This window comes from Phyllopteryx taeniolatus, chromosome 13 (assembly GCF_024500385.1).
Source record: "Phyllopteryx taeniolatus isolate TA_2022b chromosome 13, UOR_Ptae_1.2, whole genome shotgun sequence".
Classification (NCBI taxonomy): domain Eukaryota; kingdom Metazoa; phylum Chordata; class Actinopteri; order Syngnathiformes; family Syngnathidae; genus Phyllopteryx; species Phyllopteryx taeniolatus.
The window spans coordinates 12,656,229-12,670,170 of NC_084514.1; the positions used below are offsets into that span (position 1 = coordinate 12,656,229).

Sequence of the window (13,942 nt, forward strand, 5' to 3'; positions counted from 1 at the left end):
TTTGGGGCGGGTGCCAATGAATCTAAAGCGGCTATCTCGCCGGAAGCTTTGCCTCTGAGGTTGTGGGCGCCAAGGATGATTACTTGGGTTTTATCAGAGTTCAATAGTAGGAAATCATCGGTCATGCAACTTGATTTCTTTCAGGCATGCCTGAAGATTGGTTCACTCACTGAGGAGTTTTCTCAGGTTTTGTAGATAGGTAGAGTTGTGTCCTCAGCATTGCAGTGGACGCTGACAGATTGTTTTGTAATACTATGAGTATTTTCTACCACAGTGTTCCCTCGCCACTTCGCGCGTCGCCTTTTGCGGCGTCAGTGTTTCGCGGGTTTTTCCAAAATAGCCGTTAAAAAATCCAGCCATATTGCGGAAAGACGCGTTGTTTCGTTTCCCTGCGCTCCAAACAAAGAGATGAGTTGACGGCACTCACACAAGGCGCGTGATTGGTTCCCGGCGCGACATCGACCAATGAGCGCACGAGCGGATTTATCCCGTGAGCTGATTGGCTGCTCGTCATCGCAGCCGCACCCAGCCTCCTCCCTTGTTGTGTCTCGCCAGTCTCGTCCACGCTGTTGTGTTCGCAATCACTTTTTGGGTTTAGGCGATAACCTTTTTTGATGAGTTAAGCCCTCGCAATGCCGCCGAAGCGCTGTGCGCCCCTGCGAAAGCTTCCTCCGGGGCACCCAAGAGGAAGAAGTAGATGATGACCATCAGCGAAAAAGTGGAACTTTTAGATTTGATCAAAGAGGGCAGAATGAACCTACAGTGCGCTACATCAAGAAAGAGGAAGCAAACATCCGCAAAACTCCTTCCATAAGGAAACGAAACGTGTGGTAACTCCGCGTAATAAGAGACGGGCTCATGTCCTTGGAAAGGGGAATTTTGAAGCAAAAGGAAAAACAAAGACAACAACTAGGCCTCACCACGTTTGTCTCCAAGGTAAAACCCCGGCTACACCGTCAGCACATCCGGCAGAAGAGACTAAAGCCTCTACGAGTCAACCGAGAGCCTCTCCTCCGCCACCAACGCGAGCCTCTTCGCCTCGCTCAGAAGGCAATGTTGATGAATGTCAATTGCTGTGTAAGGTTTTAGAATGAAAGATTTCAGTAAATAGGTGGACTGTTGTCTCAAATATGTAAAGTATAAATACTGTTTACATATTTGAAACATTCTGGTACCCACATTCACATACACGGAAATTTCACCTTTTGCAGGGGGTTCCGGTCCCCATTAACCGCGAAAAACGAGGGAACACTGTCATACTACCCAAGGGAAGCATGTAGAGACTAAAGAGTACTGGTCCAAGCACAGACTCCTGCGGGACACCATGACTAAGTTTAATATGCATTGAGTCTTTATTACCAATATTTGCAAACGGTGAGTTCCAGTAGTTAAATTTGAATTCAAACTCCAAAAATGTACTCGCATACGACAATGGTTGTTTAAGGAACTGTCATATTAGGGACTGTAAAAGTGCTTCTTAGAGCCCTGCTGGTGCACGTCCGAGCGGGTCTTGACGGGTACGAAGAAGACCCGGTTGTGCTATTTATTCAACCCCGGTCCTCGGAACTGTGAGGCTGACGCTCTAACCGGTGCCGCTTACTTTGCAACAATAATGCAGATTCGTCCCATCCGGCTGTCTCAAAGCTCCTGACTGATTCAATGCCTCTGTCAGCATATGCGGATCATCCAAATCAAGGCATCCGACCTCCTCGGAGCCGTCGCCGCACACCCGCCACCCAAGAGAGAGCGCAACCGCGTGGGAACAATCTGTTTGCGTGGCTTTGCATTGCATTGATTTGTTTGACAGATGACAAGCAGCAGATGACCATTTGCATCAAGGCATCCGAGTTGCCTTGGAGAAAGACCGAGTCTTCTTGAAATAAGTCATGACAGCTGTTATTTTATCGGGTGGTTTTCTTCATGCGTTTTTGTGTTTTGAATGGCATTTTCTGACTGGGAGACTGACCGAGCGCCAAACGGTTCCTCAACGCTAACTCGCGACTCGTGCTTCCAGACAATGCTCATCAGAATAAGAGAAATGAAGATTCAAATTTGTCCATCGGTGCTCAGAATCAGAATCATCTTTATTTGCCAAGTATGTCCAAAACACACAAGGAATTTGTCTCCGGTAGTTGGAGCCGCTCTAGTACAACAGACAGTCAATTTACAGAACACTTTGGAGACATAAAGACATTGACAAAAAACAACAACAAACAACAATTGTGCAAAAAGATGCAGAGTCCTCAGTTCGAATGGCTAATATCGCAATAGTCCGGTGCAATGACCATTGTGCAAAGGGCACTGAGACTTCAAGGAGTGGATGCGGTTTAAAGTGACGAGTACTGCGATAATCTGGGACAATGGTTGTGCAAATGTTACAGATACTCCTCAATCAGTGTGCAAATGGAGCAGATGCTACTCTGGCATGAGTGGCCACTATATGCAAATAGTGCAGCACGGCGAGACAACTACAGTGAGTGCACGAGTAATACATAATACAGAAATGTGACAACGAACTCAAGTCCAAAAATTGCCAGCTTGTTGTAATGGAATTGTAAGTTAGCTGTTCAAGAAGTTGATTGCAAGAGGGAAGAAGCTGTTGGAATGTCTACTAGTTCTAGTTTGCATTGATGTGACTGTGACTGTGAGCTATGTTTGGCTATACAGTATGTGCTCTGCGCTTGGCTGGCAACCTGCCTTTCCAGCTCACCCTTCACGCTAGCAGTGGGACAAGGGATAGATAGATAGATAGACATTATATGACTTTTTATTAAAAAAAAATAATAATAATAATAATTTGTTAAAAACATCATTATTTTATAATATACCTGAGAAGTATTTCCATTAGATTGTTTTGGTTAGAGGGGTTAAATATCACACCTCACATTCTGTAAAGCAGTTCTACAATACTACGAACTACAGCGACAATAATATACTGTATTTGAAACTAGTAGCTCTGAGAGTGTCAGGAAAAAAGTGGAAGTTTGATTTGTGCATGCAGAAGTTGTTCGATGGCATGGCGCTTGTGTACCTAATGTTCCGGTTGGTAAATTACTGGCGGAAAAAAAACACACCTCACGTTGTGTGCTCAACATTAGCAAACGTCACAATCTTAATAGTGTTCTGTTTTCCTACAGCATCGAAAAAAGAGAAGGACAGCAGTGCTTGTAGAAATTCTGGACCACTAAGACAATGGTTGCAGCCATATGGTCAATGATTCTTCACATGCCTTTTAAACACCAAAACCACAGAAATCCATTCGGTTCCCTCTTGAGGCATCTTTCAACTGGGCGCTTTACGGCTCGCAGTCAAGTAGCGCTCGGTTCGCATCTCCGAAATGTCAACTCTTTTCCTCCCACTCGACCATTAACATTAACGCCTTCTCGAGCTGGCGAAAACCTTGTACGATTGTTGTAGCAGGCGTCGAGATTTGCAAAATTGTCCATATGTAATGACATGAAATGACTCCCCTTTGGCACACGTCAAGCTGTGGCACCGCGGTGTCTGCATTACTTTGACAATTTCCGCAAGGGTGTTAAATCATTTGTGGTTTCCACTTGACTTGACAGCGTCCTCGGGGTTAACAGTGCACACAGCTCGACTGAACTGCTGAACCGAACCAACGGCAGTCAGGTGAAATATTAACTTTTGTTCTCCAGACAAGATGCTTCCTTATTAGTGCAAACGGTTGAAACGGTTGTGTGTTTGTGTCCAGATGTCGCCCTAATGTAGAAGAGAGGTGTTCAGTCATCACCCGAGCGAGCCATAAATCCTGTGCCACGAGATAGCGGGCTTCTCTGACCAATCGGAGGAGTGCGGATGGAGGGGCAATCCACGGTCACAAGATGCAGCTTTACACTTGTATGATATTGTCGGAACGTAAAGATCGAGAAAAGGAAATACTTCTTTTTTTTGTTTTTTTTAATTCAACAATAATGGCATCAGTCTTTCAAAAATCTGCATCTTTACTCAAGGCCTTTCATGTTAAAGCGTTTCTTCAATTCTAAAGCTCAATCTGAGCACCGGCCCGTGTGTCCATTGTGGCTTTTGATGGCGAGGATCCAGCTGGTCCGTGTCAAAGTGAGCTGGACGGTACTTCTGGCTCTGGCCCACCTCACGTACCTGCTATTCGGAGCCATCGTTTTCCAAATTCTGGAGCGAGAGGCTGAGAGCAACAACCGAAACCACTTCCAACTGGAGAAATTGAATTTCTTGGCCAATTACACCTGCCTGGATGGACAGGCCTTGGAGAAGTTTGTTCAGGTTTGGCTCGTCGACGCAAGTCTATTTCAATCATCGAGTCCATTTCAGGAGGAAAAGAAAAAAAACGGCAAAAGATCAATATAATTAAATACTAATAAAACGCTGAGCACTTAACTGCCTGAGCTAATAAATCAACAATCGATCAATCTTGTCAGGGTTGTGCGTATGTAATGTGCTCGACAGTAGAGTCGGTGCTGTAATACCATTGCTATTTCTCAACAATTCAAACTTGAATTAGAATACAATCGGATGGCTTGCTTGGAACAAGTGGGATTGAAAAAAATAAGAAATACAAATCCTCATTTGAATCATCTCTCACCAAAGGCTATGATTCGATAATGATGCCATGACATCGCCCGCAGCATCCAACCACAGTTCGCCGATTATCCCTCGTCCAGTTGGATTACTCGATCTAGCTCACAGCCTTTAAGGCAGCGGTTCTCAAACTTTGTACTGTACACTAAGTATCACGCCCCAAAAAAATAATAATAATAATACTTGCCACTCCAAGTACCGCCACAATGACCAACATGAACATATAGTAGGCCCTTAGTAGGTAGTGTTCATCAAAAAAGCCGCATAAATTACATTTCATATTATCTGAAGCCAAAGTAACATTGCGGAGTTTGAAAATAATAATCCTTCATTTCAAATGTATTGCAGATAGAAGTTGAATTATTTTGGCTAAGTTAATGCTTTAAAACATGAAACGAACAAAGTATTGCACTTCAAAGTCGAATACAACTGAAATGTGCTGACTGGATTCCAAAGACGTTCAAGCCACTGGAACATTCTTCGCAGTGTGAACACTTAGATAGATAATGTGTGATTAATAGAGAATCATTTTCAGACATTTTGGATGGCGGTTGCTATGATACTGTACACAGTGTACGACTGTATACTGTATGCTATGTCTATTTTTCAGTTAGGCAACAGAACGTACGTATCAGGTTTCACGTGGAATTGATATTTCCAGTTGTGGAAACAAACAAATGAACGGATGGACGGATGCATTCGCAGGTGATTTTAGATGCGTGGGAACGGGGCGTGAATCCGTCGGGCAACTCGACGAACCCCAGTAACTGGGATTTCAGCAGCGCCTTCTTTTTTGCCGGCACTGTGGTCACAACAATAGGTGAGAGCCCGGCGGGCCCGGCGGGCGGTTTTACGTCCGAAGCGGGCCGAATGACAAATCGTCCTATGATCGGCAGGTTACGGGAACCTGTCTCCCAGCACCGTGTCCGGTCAGGTGTTCTGTGTCTTTTACGCTCTGTGCGGCATCCCGCTCAACCTGGCCTTCCTCAAACAGTTGGGCAAGTGTCTCACCATTCGCCTGGGTCGTCTGGAGAGAGGCGTGGTCTCGGTGGTTCCACACAAGGTAATAAATAACACAGGATAAACTAATCAAAGCGTCTTCGATGGATAGATAGATAGATAGATAGACGTCTGTTATGTCGGGCTCCGTGCGGAATGATCGAGTAGGCGTTTGCCGTGCTCCTCTGCAGCAAACAGTCGAGGCGTTGGCGGCCAGCTCCTTTTTCATCACCGGTAGTCTGCTCTTTCTGGTCATCCCCCCGCTTCTGTTCAGCTACGTGGAAGGCTGGACGTTCGGCGAGGGCTTCTACTTTGCTTTCATCACCCTCAGCACCATTGGGTTCGGAGATTACGTGGTGGGTGAGTAGAGAGCGCAAACGAGCAGTAACGGTGCGGAAAGGTTTTGGGTTCATCCTAATAAGATGTCTACTCTCGCAGGGACCGACCCAGACAAGGAGTACATCTCTCTGTACCGTAGCCTGGCAGGTATATGGATCGTCTTTGCCTTGGCCTGGCTTGCTCTTCTCCTCGGCATGGGATCGAGAATAATGGCGCATGTGATGGGCTTGAAGAAGCAAGTGGAGGACGGGGGTGTGTCGTCCGGTAAACTGGAAGACACCTCAAAGATCTGACGCGTGAGCTGGCTTGGAAAATTGACATCCAAGTTTGATGCCATTTCCTTTGATCCCTGTAGACTTTTTGCGATGCACGCATGCACGACTGTATATCACAAAGCATCGTTGCCCTCTTCGCTCATCCATATTCTCGCCTCCATGCATCCCATTTCCACGCGAAAAACACTCCAGTTTGACAAGTCTACCTCACCACACACTGTAGAAACTTTCAAGAAGAAAGAAACGTTGACATTGCCATGTATTTGGTTGCAATTATTCTGATAGACTGAGATTGTTTTTGTACTTTTTGGTTTTTTTTTTTTTTTTTTTTATTGTAATACATGAATGACTCAGCAGATCTGAAATGTTTCATTCTTGTGCATCGAATGTGCACACTGGACACTTTATTAGCCTCCACAATCTAATGATATACCTACCACACGAGAGCTGGATCGAAACAAAAAGAAAGCGATAATAAAAGTCAGTCTGTTTAACAATAATGCAAATTGTACTTTCAGCTGGCAGTGGCGTGGAAGTGTACCGCATCCTCCCGAGAATTGGGTGATACGCACGCAATAATAAACATGGATGGATTAGTATCTTTGTAAAGGCATCTTTTAAAATATCTACTTTCGATCTCCGTAACCGGATTCTGCGTTTGGGTGTTTTCACACAATGTAGCCATGCTCGGAGGTTTTTCCGTCAATGTTGCTGCTGGCGTCCAGTCCTTGGTAATGTCGCTGCTATATTTGCTGTATTTTCTCCACTTGATGATGACGACTGTCTTCGCTGTGTTCCAAGCTATGTTTAAGGGCTTGGAAATTCTTTGCTACCGTTCTCTCGACTCATACCTTTGAACAATGACACGGCTCCGATGCTGCGGACGATGGCTCGTGCTGTACATTGCGAGGATACAAATGTTGGGAAAAGCCTCTTGCAACATCTTCACTTTATTTGGGGTGAATCAGAGGCCCTTTGAATGATGCGGGCTGAGTTTATTTACTCTGCCATTTTTGAACCCGTCCACATGCCCACATTGTAGTTAGAAGACGGTTTGCGCGCTTCTGCAACTCACATCTCAGTTGTTTATTTTAACTGTAGTCTCACAGAATGGAAATCATATTAATGGTGCCAAAGCTTTTGAAATGATTGGTTTATTTTGGTCTTGTTTTTGTCACACACACACACACACCCAAAAATGAAGGGGCATTTGAACAGGGGTAGGGAGACTTTGTGTATTCAGTATAAATGCACGGACATGCGAGTCAACAGCTGCGTTTGTGTGCCGACGGAAAACTCCGCTGGATAGCGTGTGTTTGGGCTATCTCGAGCAAACACATTAATCAGGATGCGAGGGAGCCTGAGAGCACATTACGCACAGAAGTGACTCCAGAAAAGATGGACAAAAGTGGCTTCTACCTGTCGCGTCGTATTGGACACTTTTCAACCAGTAAGAAAGCTTGTCTTTGTGGATGAAATGTAAATACTGGATCACTTTGTAGTTTGCTTTGTGGCAAAATTGGCCGCTGCTTCAAATGCTGGGCCTGAAGTGACTTTTGTCAGCTATTCTGTGTGGCTTTTGCGGCTACCAATGGCGAAATGCGACTTTAGAATGCGGTGCAGCCACAGCCGGACACCGAATTTGCGTGATTGCGGGCGCAGTTGCATTTGCCTGTACACTTGTGCAGTCGACGCTCATGCGGGGAGCTCTGGTGTTTACCTGGAGTCAGTCATTCAAAAAAAATGTCAAAGTACCAGTCTAGCAAAATAGACCAGACTTATGGCCTCAGTTTGTAAGAATCAGGATTTTATGACCATTTCTGATGTCGCAAATCTGCCCAGATTTTGCCCATCATGAGTAAATTTGTGACTGACTGAAAGCTTGGCTCTTTCGTAGAAAAATGCCCGCATCTTAGTCTCGTTAGTCGATGTGCATCGTCAGATTTACTTAAAACAAGAATAATAACAGTGAATCACAAGCATATAGTTTCCTATTGTGTCGCACGCCTATGAATGTGTGACTTTGGATGCCGAAATCGGGGAACATTTTCATCTTTGTTAGACCCGCAGAAAATCTCATCTGAATTGAAAAGCTCAAAACCGAGGTGCTAATGGGCAAAGTCAGTTATTAGCATGCGCAACGCGATTTTGGTGGAGCGCCACTACATTCATGTGGCCCAAATGCATAAGAAAATGGCAGCTATTTTTTGGTTGTGTATTTAGCAACATACTTGCAATTGTAAGGCACACCATATTTGGAAAATTCAAATTGAGCTTTAAGACAGTAGACCCTTGGAATTTCTCCCGGCCTATCAACGAAGACATGTGATGATGATGATGATAAAGAAAGTTGTAATTGGATTTAATGAAAGCCAAATGGATTGTACAGAGACATTATTGATTGAAATGATTATCCATCAGCGAAGAAAACGGGGACAGTTAAGGCGGGTGAGTCGCGTGCACGTCTGCCTCACGATTCTGCGCTTTGGGGTGAGAATCCGGCCTTCGGTCGGTCTTGCTGTGCAAATATCCTGGACGGTGTGAACTATAGTTTTCCAAAATGCGCCCGGTGTTTGGCCACGACTCATCCCGGACGGGCTCCAGTTCCGTTCCACCCTGAACATAATGAGCGGTATCGAAAACGGACGAGTGAATCATGGATGCCTAAGGAGCGTAGAATTTAAAAAAAAAAAAAAAAGAAAAGATCTGATATCTGCTGGAATCGTTCCACGCTTGTTGAAGACAAGGCAAGTATTGCATGCAAGCGCTTGAAGGATTCATTCCTCGTCTGCCATTAGCTTGACTGAGCTCGACTAGCCGATCGGCCTGCGGACCACCTGATTTCCATCCAACCGCTTTGCTTTGATACGGTTCCTTCAATTTGCTTTCAGACAGCACGTCTCCCATTAAAATACTTTTCAGCTGGACCTACGCAAAACATGATTTGTCTTTCTTTCTTTTCTTGTTGTTGTTGCTATGATTCTCCAGCTTTTAGGTACACAATTGCTTCATTGAGCGTGTGAAAGACAAGTTTTAACGGAGCATCGACTTCATTTGCATTCGACATGTAATTACCACAAGGCCTGCTCGGTAATCATTTACAGCACGTCATACTGTCAGATTGAAAAGTCCTGACCGTGTCCCTCGGGCCACATTTGAACCCTCGTTCACTTCCAAATGCACACCACATCCTTGAGTTGTCTTCACCGCACATCCTGGCCAAAGCAAATGTTGTTGCTTGGGTGACGATGACAGCTAGAATAACGACATGTCATGCTTTTACTCTCAATTTTCAGATTTCAAGCCAACTGCTCTCGCCGAGTTCAAACACATCTTTCGTAGTGACACTTTAATATTCACTTGCTATCCTCTGCGGAATCAACATCTTATGCGGGAGAAGAAACAAGCGGCCCCCTCTGGCATTACCTATGATGTCATATTGACAAAAATCGAAAAAGAGTCACTGACGGTGGAGTGGGTCATTCGATCTCAATGCCTGCTTTTCTAAATCTGCTCTCTCCGTTTTGCTGCTCTTTTCCCATTGCAGGACCAATTTGATTCTAATCATAGACTTCGTAGACAAAGAAAAGAAAACTATTTGATGCCAACCCTTCAATAGTTGACGACAAACTGTCTTTTAATAATTGTCGCTATAGGTTTGTCAAATGGAGTGAATAGAAATCCAAAAGGTGGAAAATGTACTCCCACTCCACTTTAGAAATACAGATGGGAAAAGGAAAAAAAAAAAAAGTTGAAGTACTGATTCAACTCCTTAAAAAAGTAAAAACGTACACTTTACACCAATGAATGTTTGTCAGTTAAATGCGATATCTGTTTTGGTAACTTTGGTAACTTGGTACAACAAAAACTTCTCTGCACACAAAAAATGTTTCCCTCATTTATTAACTTACGTAAGAAAAACAATAACTTGACACAAAACAACGTTACCGTAGGTTTGCTACCGTTGTGAAGTGACTAATAAATAAAATAGCTAGATAAGTTAAGGATCAGATTGATGATGATGAAATGAAATGAAAATGATCAACATTTTTCAATACTAGAATCAGTTTTTTTCATTCGCCACGAATTATTCTTGGAGCCGACCGCATCTAACAATTGATGAAGAATTGGATGGGGAATATCTTGCTTCTCCGAATATGTTGCGCTATCATCATTATGTGACTGAAAAAAGAAATGATCTTCAAAAAGTAAGAAGTATAAAGTAGATCAAAACTGTCCCAAACCAAATGTTCAGGGCCACTAAGAACAGCAAGCTACTGTTGAAATGTCCAATTTTCAATGTCCAAGGTGAGAGGAGGTTGCATGACGTCATTGGTGATATGTCACTTCTGTGGAAATCGCAAGGCTGCAGATGGGAGAACACGGAGTCTTTCCTGGCTGCATTTCACACGGAGACGATGACTGTTAGGTAACTCGCTGACTCTGGATTTCTGAGAAGTGTCTTGACCCTCGCTTAAACCACAAGAGAACAAATGTCATTTGGTTTTTCCATCTTGTCGTTGTCGTTTTGTAGCTTATCCAAAGTGGGCCTGAGTTTGAAAGGCAACGGCACCGCACGTGGATTTTGGAAATTCACGGGTTTGCTGCCAGTGTGGTCACAACAGTCGGTTAGTCACAGTGCGGGTCACTTCCGTTCCCTCCTCAGTAACAGTGTCCATGTGAGCGTGAATGCTAATCTGTTCGTATGGGCGCTATTTTCGTGGACGATACAAATCCGACGCGGCTGTGCATCGGAGCCCGGGGTTAGACCGGGGTCGGTCATTTCGTAGATGATATGAGGCCTAACCCTAACCCTTGCACAAAGACACCCTAAAACATCATTTTGGATCCTTGGCTATTTTGACAAAAACACGTCACAGATTAGAAAGATTATATCTTTGCCATTTTGGGCATCCCGCTTAATATGGTGGTGCTCAACAGGGTGGGCGAGTACATGCTCCTCATTGAGGGGAAGACCGGCAGACAGGTGAGGACATTTTTTTTTTTTTTGTTGTTGTTGACGTTTCACCTCCCTCTTTTCTCCTCGTAGAGGCATTACACTTGGTGTCCTACCTGTCGGGAGCCCTCATCTTCTTCATCGCTCCCGCAGTCGCGTTCCGGCTTCACGAAGGTCGGACCTACTCACAGGCTTCGTCGCCCTCGGCACCATCGGCTTTTGGAGACATCTCAGTCCACGCTCGTCAGGCTTTATCGTCATCATATTTGGATGTTTCATTTGTAGACAGTAACCCAGAGCGGTACAGCGTCCTCGTGGCCTCCTGGATATTCTTCGGCCTGACCTGGTTGGCGCTCGTTATCAAGCGCTCCATTGGCATCCTGGAGAGGCTCAACGCTCACGTCAAAAATTCACAAAAATATTACACACACAAAAAAAGATGTAGGATATATATATACAAAAACCTTTTTAGCTTGTACTATTATGGGAAACAAAGCCAACCTTTAAACGAGTAGAAATTAGAGGTATTTCAAGAAAACTTGAAACCATTTTCCCAGCAGCAACCTGTGTTAATGAAGCCTCAAATAAGGACGTATTAAGGCCTACTGAAAAGACAAAGCAAAAACTCAAAATTATACCACGATAAAATGGGGCTCCATTTCTATTATTACATGAACAAAACTCTGAGAATATAATTGTAATATTGTGGCGGAAAATATGAGAATAAAGTCCAAATATTATTCTCTCATTTTACTTTCTTATTTCGAATCATGTAACACTCATTTTGACATCCGTTTTGCAATTTGATTTGCTTGAAATACTCAGTCGTACGTTTCTCTGCGCTGTAATAAGCCCTCTTCCCACGAGGTGGCGGTATTACACAAATAGCACCTAATGGAAACAAAAGTGGCCCGTCAGCTCTGCTGAATGGTTCTTCCACACCACAACTGCGATCATTTGTATTGTACAGACAGAAAGCCCACGTGGAAAGAAATATGTGCAGTCCTGTGCTTTCTGGATATTCATACAGGTCACAGTGGGCCTTCCAAGGGACAACAATCTCTCATTGTTTGTTCATCTAATGGCAAGTCAGTGTGGAGGAGCAATGTTAAAGACAGATGGCGGGCAGAATGGAAAATGAGAATATGCCAAAGGCCGCAAATATAGAGTCATGCAAGGGGGGGGGAAAGAATCATGGGAGGGATATGAGGAAAAGTGAAAAATTCCAAACAGTGGAGGAGGAGGTGTTCTGCGTGTCTTTCCCCTCCTCTGCTTGCTTATGGGAAAGCTATGGGAGTGAAAGTGACGAGAGAGAGAGAGAGAGAGAGAGAGAGAAAACAAAAAGAAGGGTGCCTCTAATTTCCACGTCACTTATGAAAGGGGTCGTTGTATAGTTTTAAATGTCCACCGTGTCGTACGTACAAATATTTGTATTATTATACAAAAGGTATAAGAGGAATAGCGTCAAAGCTTTTCATCATGAGCTCAATTGTCCCCGACACATTTGAAGATGAGGCAACTCACAAAAGCGGGTTGCGTAATCTCCCACCCGGCAGGCACTTTTAGTTGAGAAGGAAATGAAAAGTAACATTTCCACAGCACGTCCTCTTTCACGATGTACATATAATGTTAGCGTGAGACAGGAAGTCCAATGTTGTATGCAGCGCGGAGAGAGTTAGCGTCAATACATATTTGCGTCATTTTAGGTGTTGCAACATTGAGGACAATTCCATTTCATTTCATTTCTTAGAAGCCCCTTTTGTTTGAACCCACCCATTTTCAACGTGAGCAACGTGACAGGCATTGTTGGGAAGTTTACTTTGGAAATGTAATAGTAGTGTAACTCGCAGTAAGATGAAAAGGGACATTTGATTACATTTTGATTTCTCTAGATCGGTCGGGGGGTTCACCACTCTAACAGTTTGTGTTCAAATCAGTTAACTGCTATTGTTAAGTGGTAAAATGAAGGTTGAAAACAGTTTAAGTTTTAAGACTGATAAAATGTGGTAAAATTTTGCTGTTTCAAATCATCTTGATGATTTCATTCGTGCCTCTGAGGCCAGTAGTTGTCTTCTGTCTTTTGATCAGTTAACACAGACGACGTGACCCGTTGGAAAAAAAGAAGACGAAGAAGAGGACGCCACTCTCAGCTTCATATGTTAAGAGGGCAGGCCAGATGACGCCGACATCTATAAAGGAGCCCGAAGCATGCAGAGAATGCTGGGGAAATCAAAATCAATCAATCACACTATCACTGTGGTCTTAGTAATTTGACTTAAATTTCATGTATAAAATTGACTTTGGTTATCGCTGTTCAGTGGGAAAAGTGCATAGTGTTGCTGATTTTGCATTTTTCATGTAGCTATCGTTTCTATTTCTGACATGCTCATACCGTTCTACAGCAAACTTTCATGACAGAAGACTATAGGCCAGTCCACCTTATTAAGAGCATTTTTAAACCCTTCTTAAATTGAACTCAAGTTACCCACTGTAAATGTAAATCAAACAATACAAGTCACTTAACTATGATAAGCAGTGACAACACGTGCAATATAGTCCTCTACTTCTTGTCTTTGACGCTTTGTTGCAGTTGTTTGTGGGAAAAGGGTCGGTCACCCAGAAGCAAAACTGCACCATGAATCCTGGCTTGAATTCTGAAGATTGTTGTATTTTACTTTTTGTTTGTATTTGACATCATGACCCTAAAATGATGCTGTTGGCCTGTGGAGGTTCCACTCCATGATGATTTTTCACTTCCAAAATATTTGGCCTTGCCTCACGGCACTTGACACGG

At 43.8% G+C, this 13,942-nt stretch overlaps 2 protein-coding genes and 1 pseudogene across 5 annotated transcripts in view; all 3 read left to right on the forward strand.

Moving 5' to 3' along the window:
- Window positions 1–3,848, forward strand: part of LOC133487815 (kinesin-like protein KIF6) — a 54,357-nt gene extending 50,509 nt beyond the window's left edge. For all 3 annotated transcript variants that reach the window (XM_061794972.1, XM_061794975.1, XM_061794977.1), the window contains 2 exons: window positions 3,570–3,633; window positions 3,716–3,848. In XM_061794972.1, coding sequence (XP_061650956.1) covers window positions 3,570–3,613 — 44 coding nt within the window. In that variant the 3' untranslated portion in view covers window positions 3,614–3,633; window positions 3,716–3,848. The remainder of the gene's footprint in view (window positions 1–3,569; window positions 3,634–3,715) is intronic.
- A 133-nt stretch (window positions 3,849–3,981) lies between these two features.
- LOC133487817 (potassium channel subfamily K member 16-like) lies at window positions 3,982–6,838 on the forward strand. Of its 2 annotated transcripts, none has more exons than XM_061794982.1 (5): window positions 3,982–4,263; window positions 5,284–5,398; window positions 5,475–5,641; window positions 5,769–5,933; window positions 6,016–6,838. In XM_061794982.1, exons 1-5 carry the CDS (start codon window positions 3,982–3,984, stop codon window positions 6,124–6,126), a joined length of 840 nt encoding a protein of 279 aa, XP_061650966.1. In that variant the 3' UTR covers window positions 6,127–6,838. The 2 variants fall into 2 exon arrangements, with proteins under 2 accessions (XP_061650966.1, XP_061650965.1); XM_061794981.1 differs by having other exon boundaries at window positions 5,769–5,937; window positions 6,016–6,793.
- Window positions 6,839–10,609: 3,771 nt separating this feature from the next.
- On the forward strand, window positions 10,610–13,237 carry LOC133488221 (potassium channel subfamily K member 16-like; annotated as a pseudogene).
- The last annotated feature ends 705 nt before the right edge of the window (window positions 13,238–13,942 follow it).

Bases quoted from the DNA above. Each gene is read 5' to 3' on its own strand.
- LOC133487817 (XM_061794981.1), top strand. From the start codon at position 3,982: ATGTTAAAGCGTTTCTTCAATTCTAAAGCTCAATCTGAGCACCGGCCC. The intron at 5,642-5,768 runs GTAATAAATAAC...GCTCCTCTGCAG, and splicing joins TCTCGGTGGTTCCACACAAG to CAAACAGTCGAGGCGTTGGC. The intron at 5,938-6,015 runs GTGAGTAGAGAG...CTACTCTCGCAG, and splicing joins GTTCGGAGATTACGTGGTGG to GGACCGACCCAGACAAGGAG.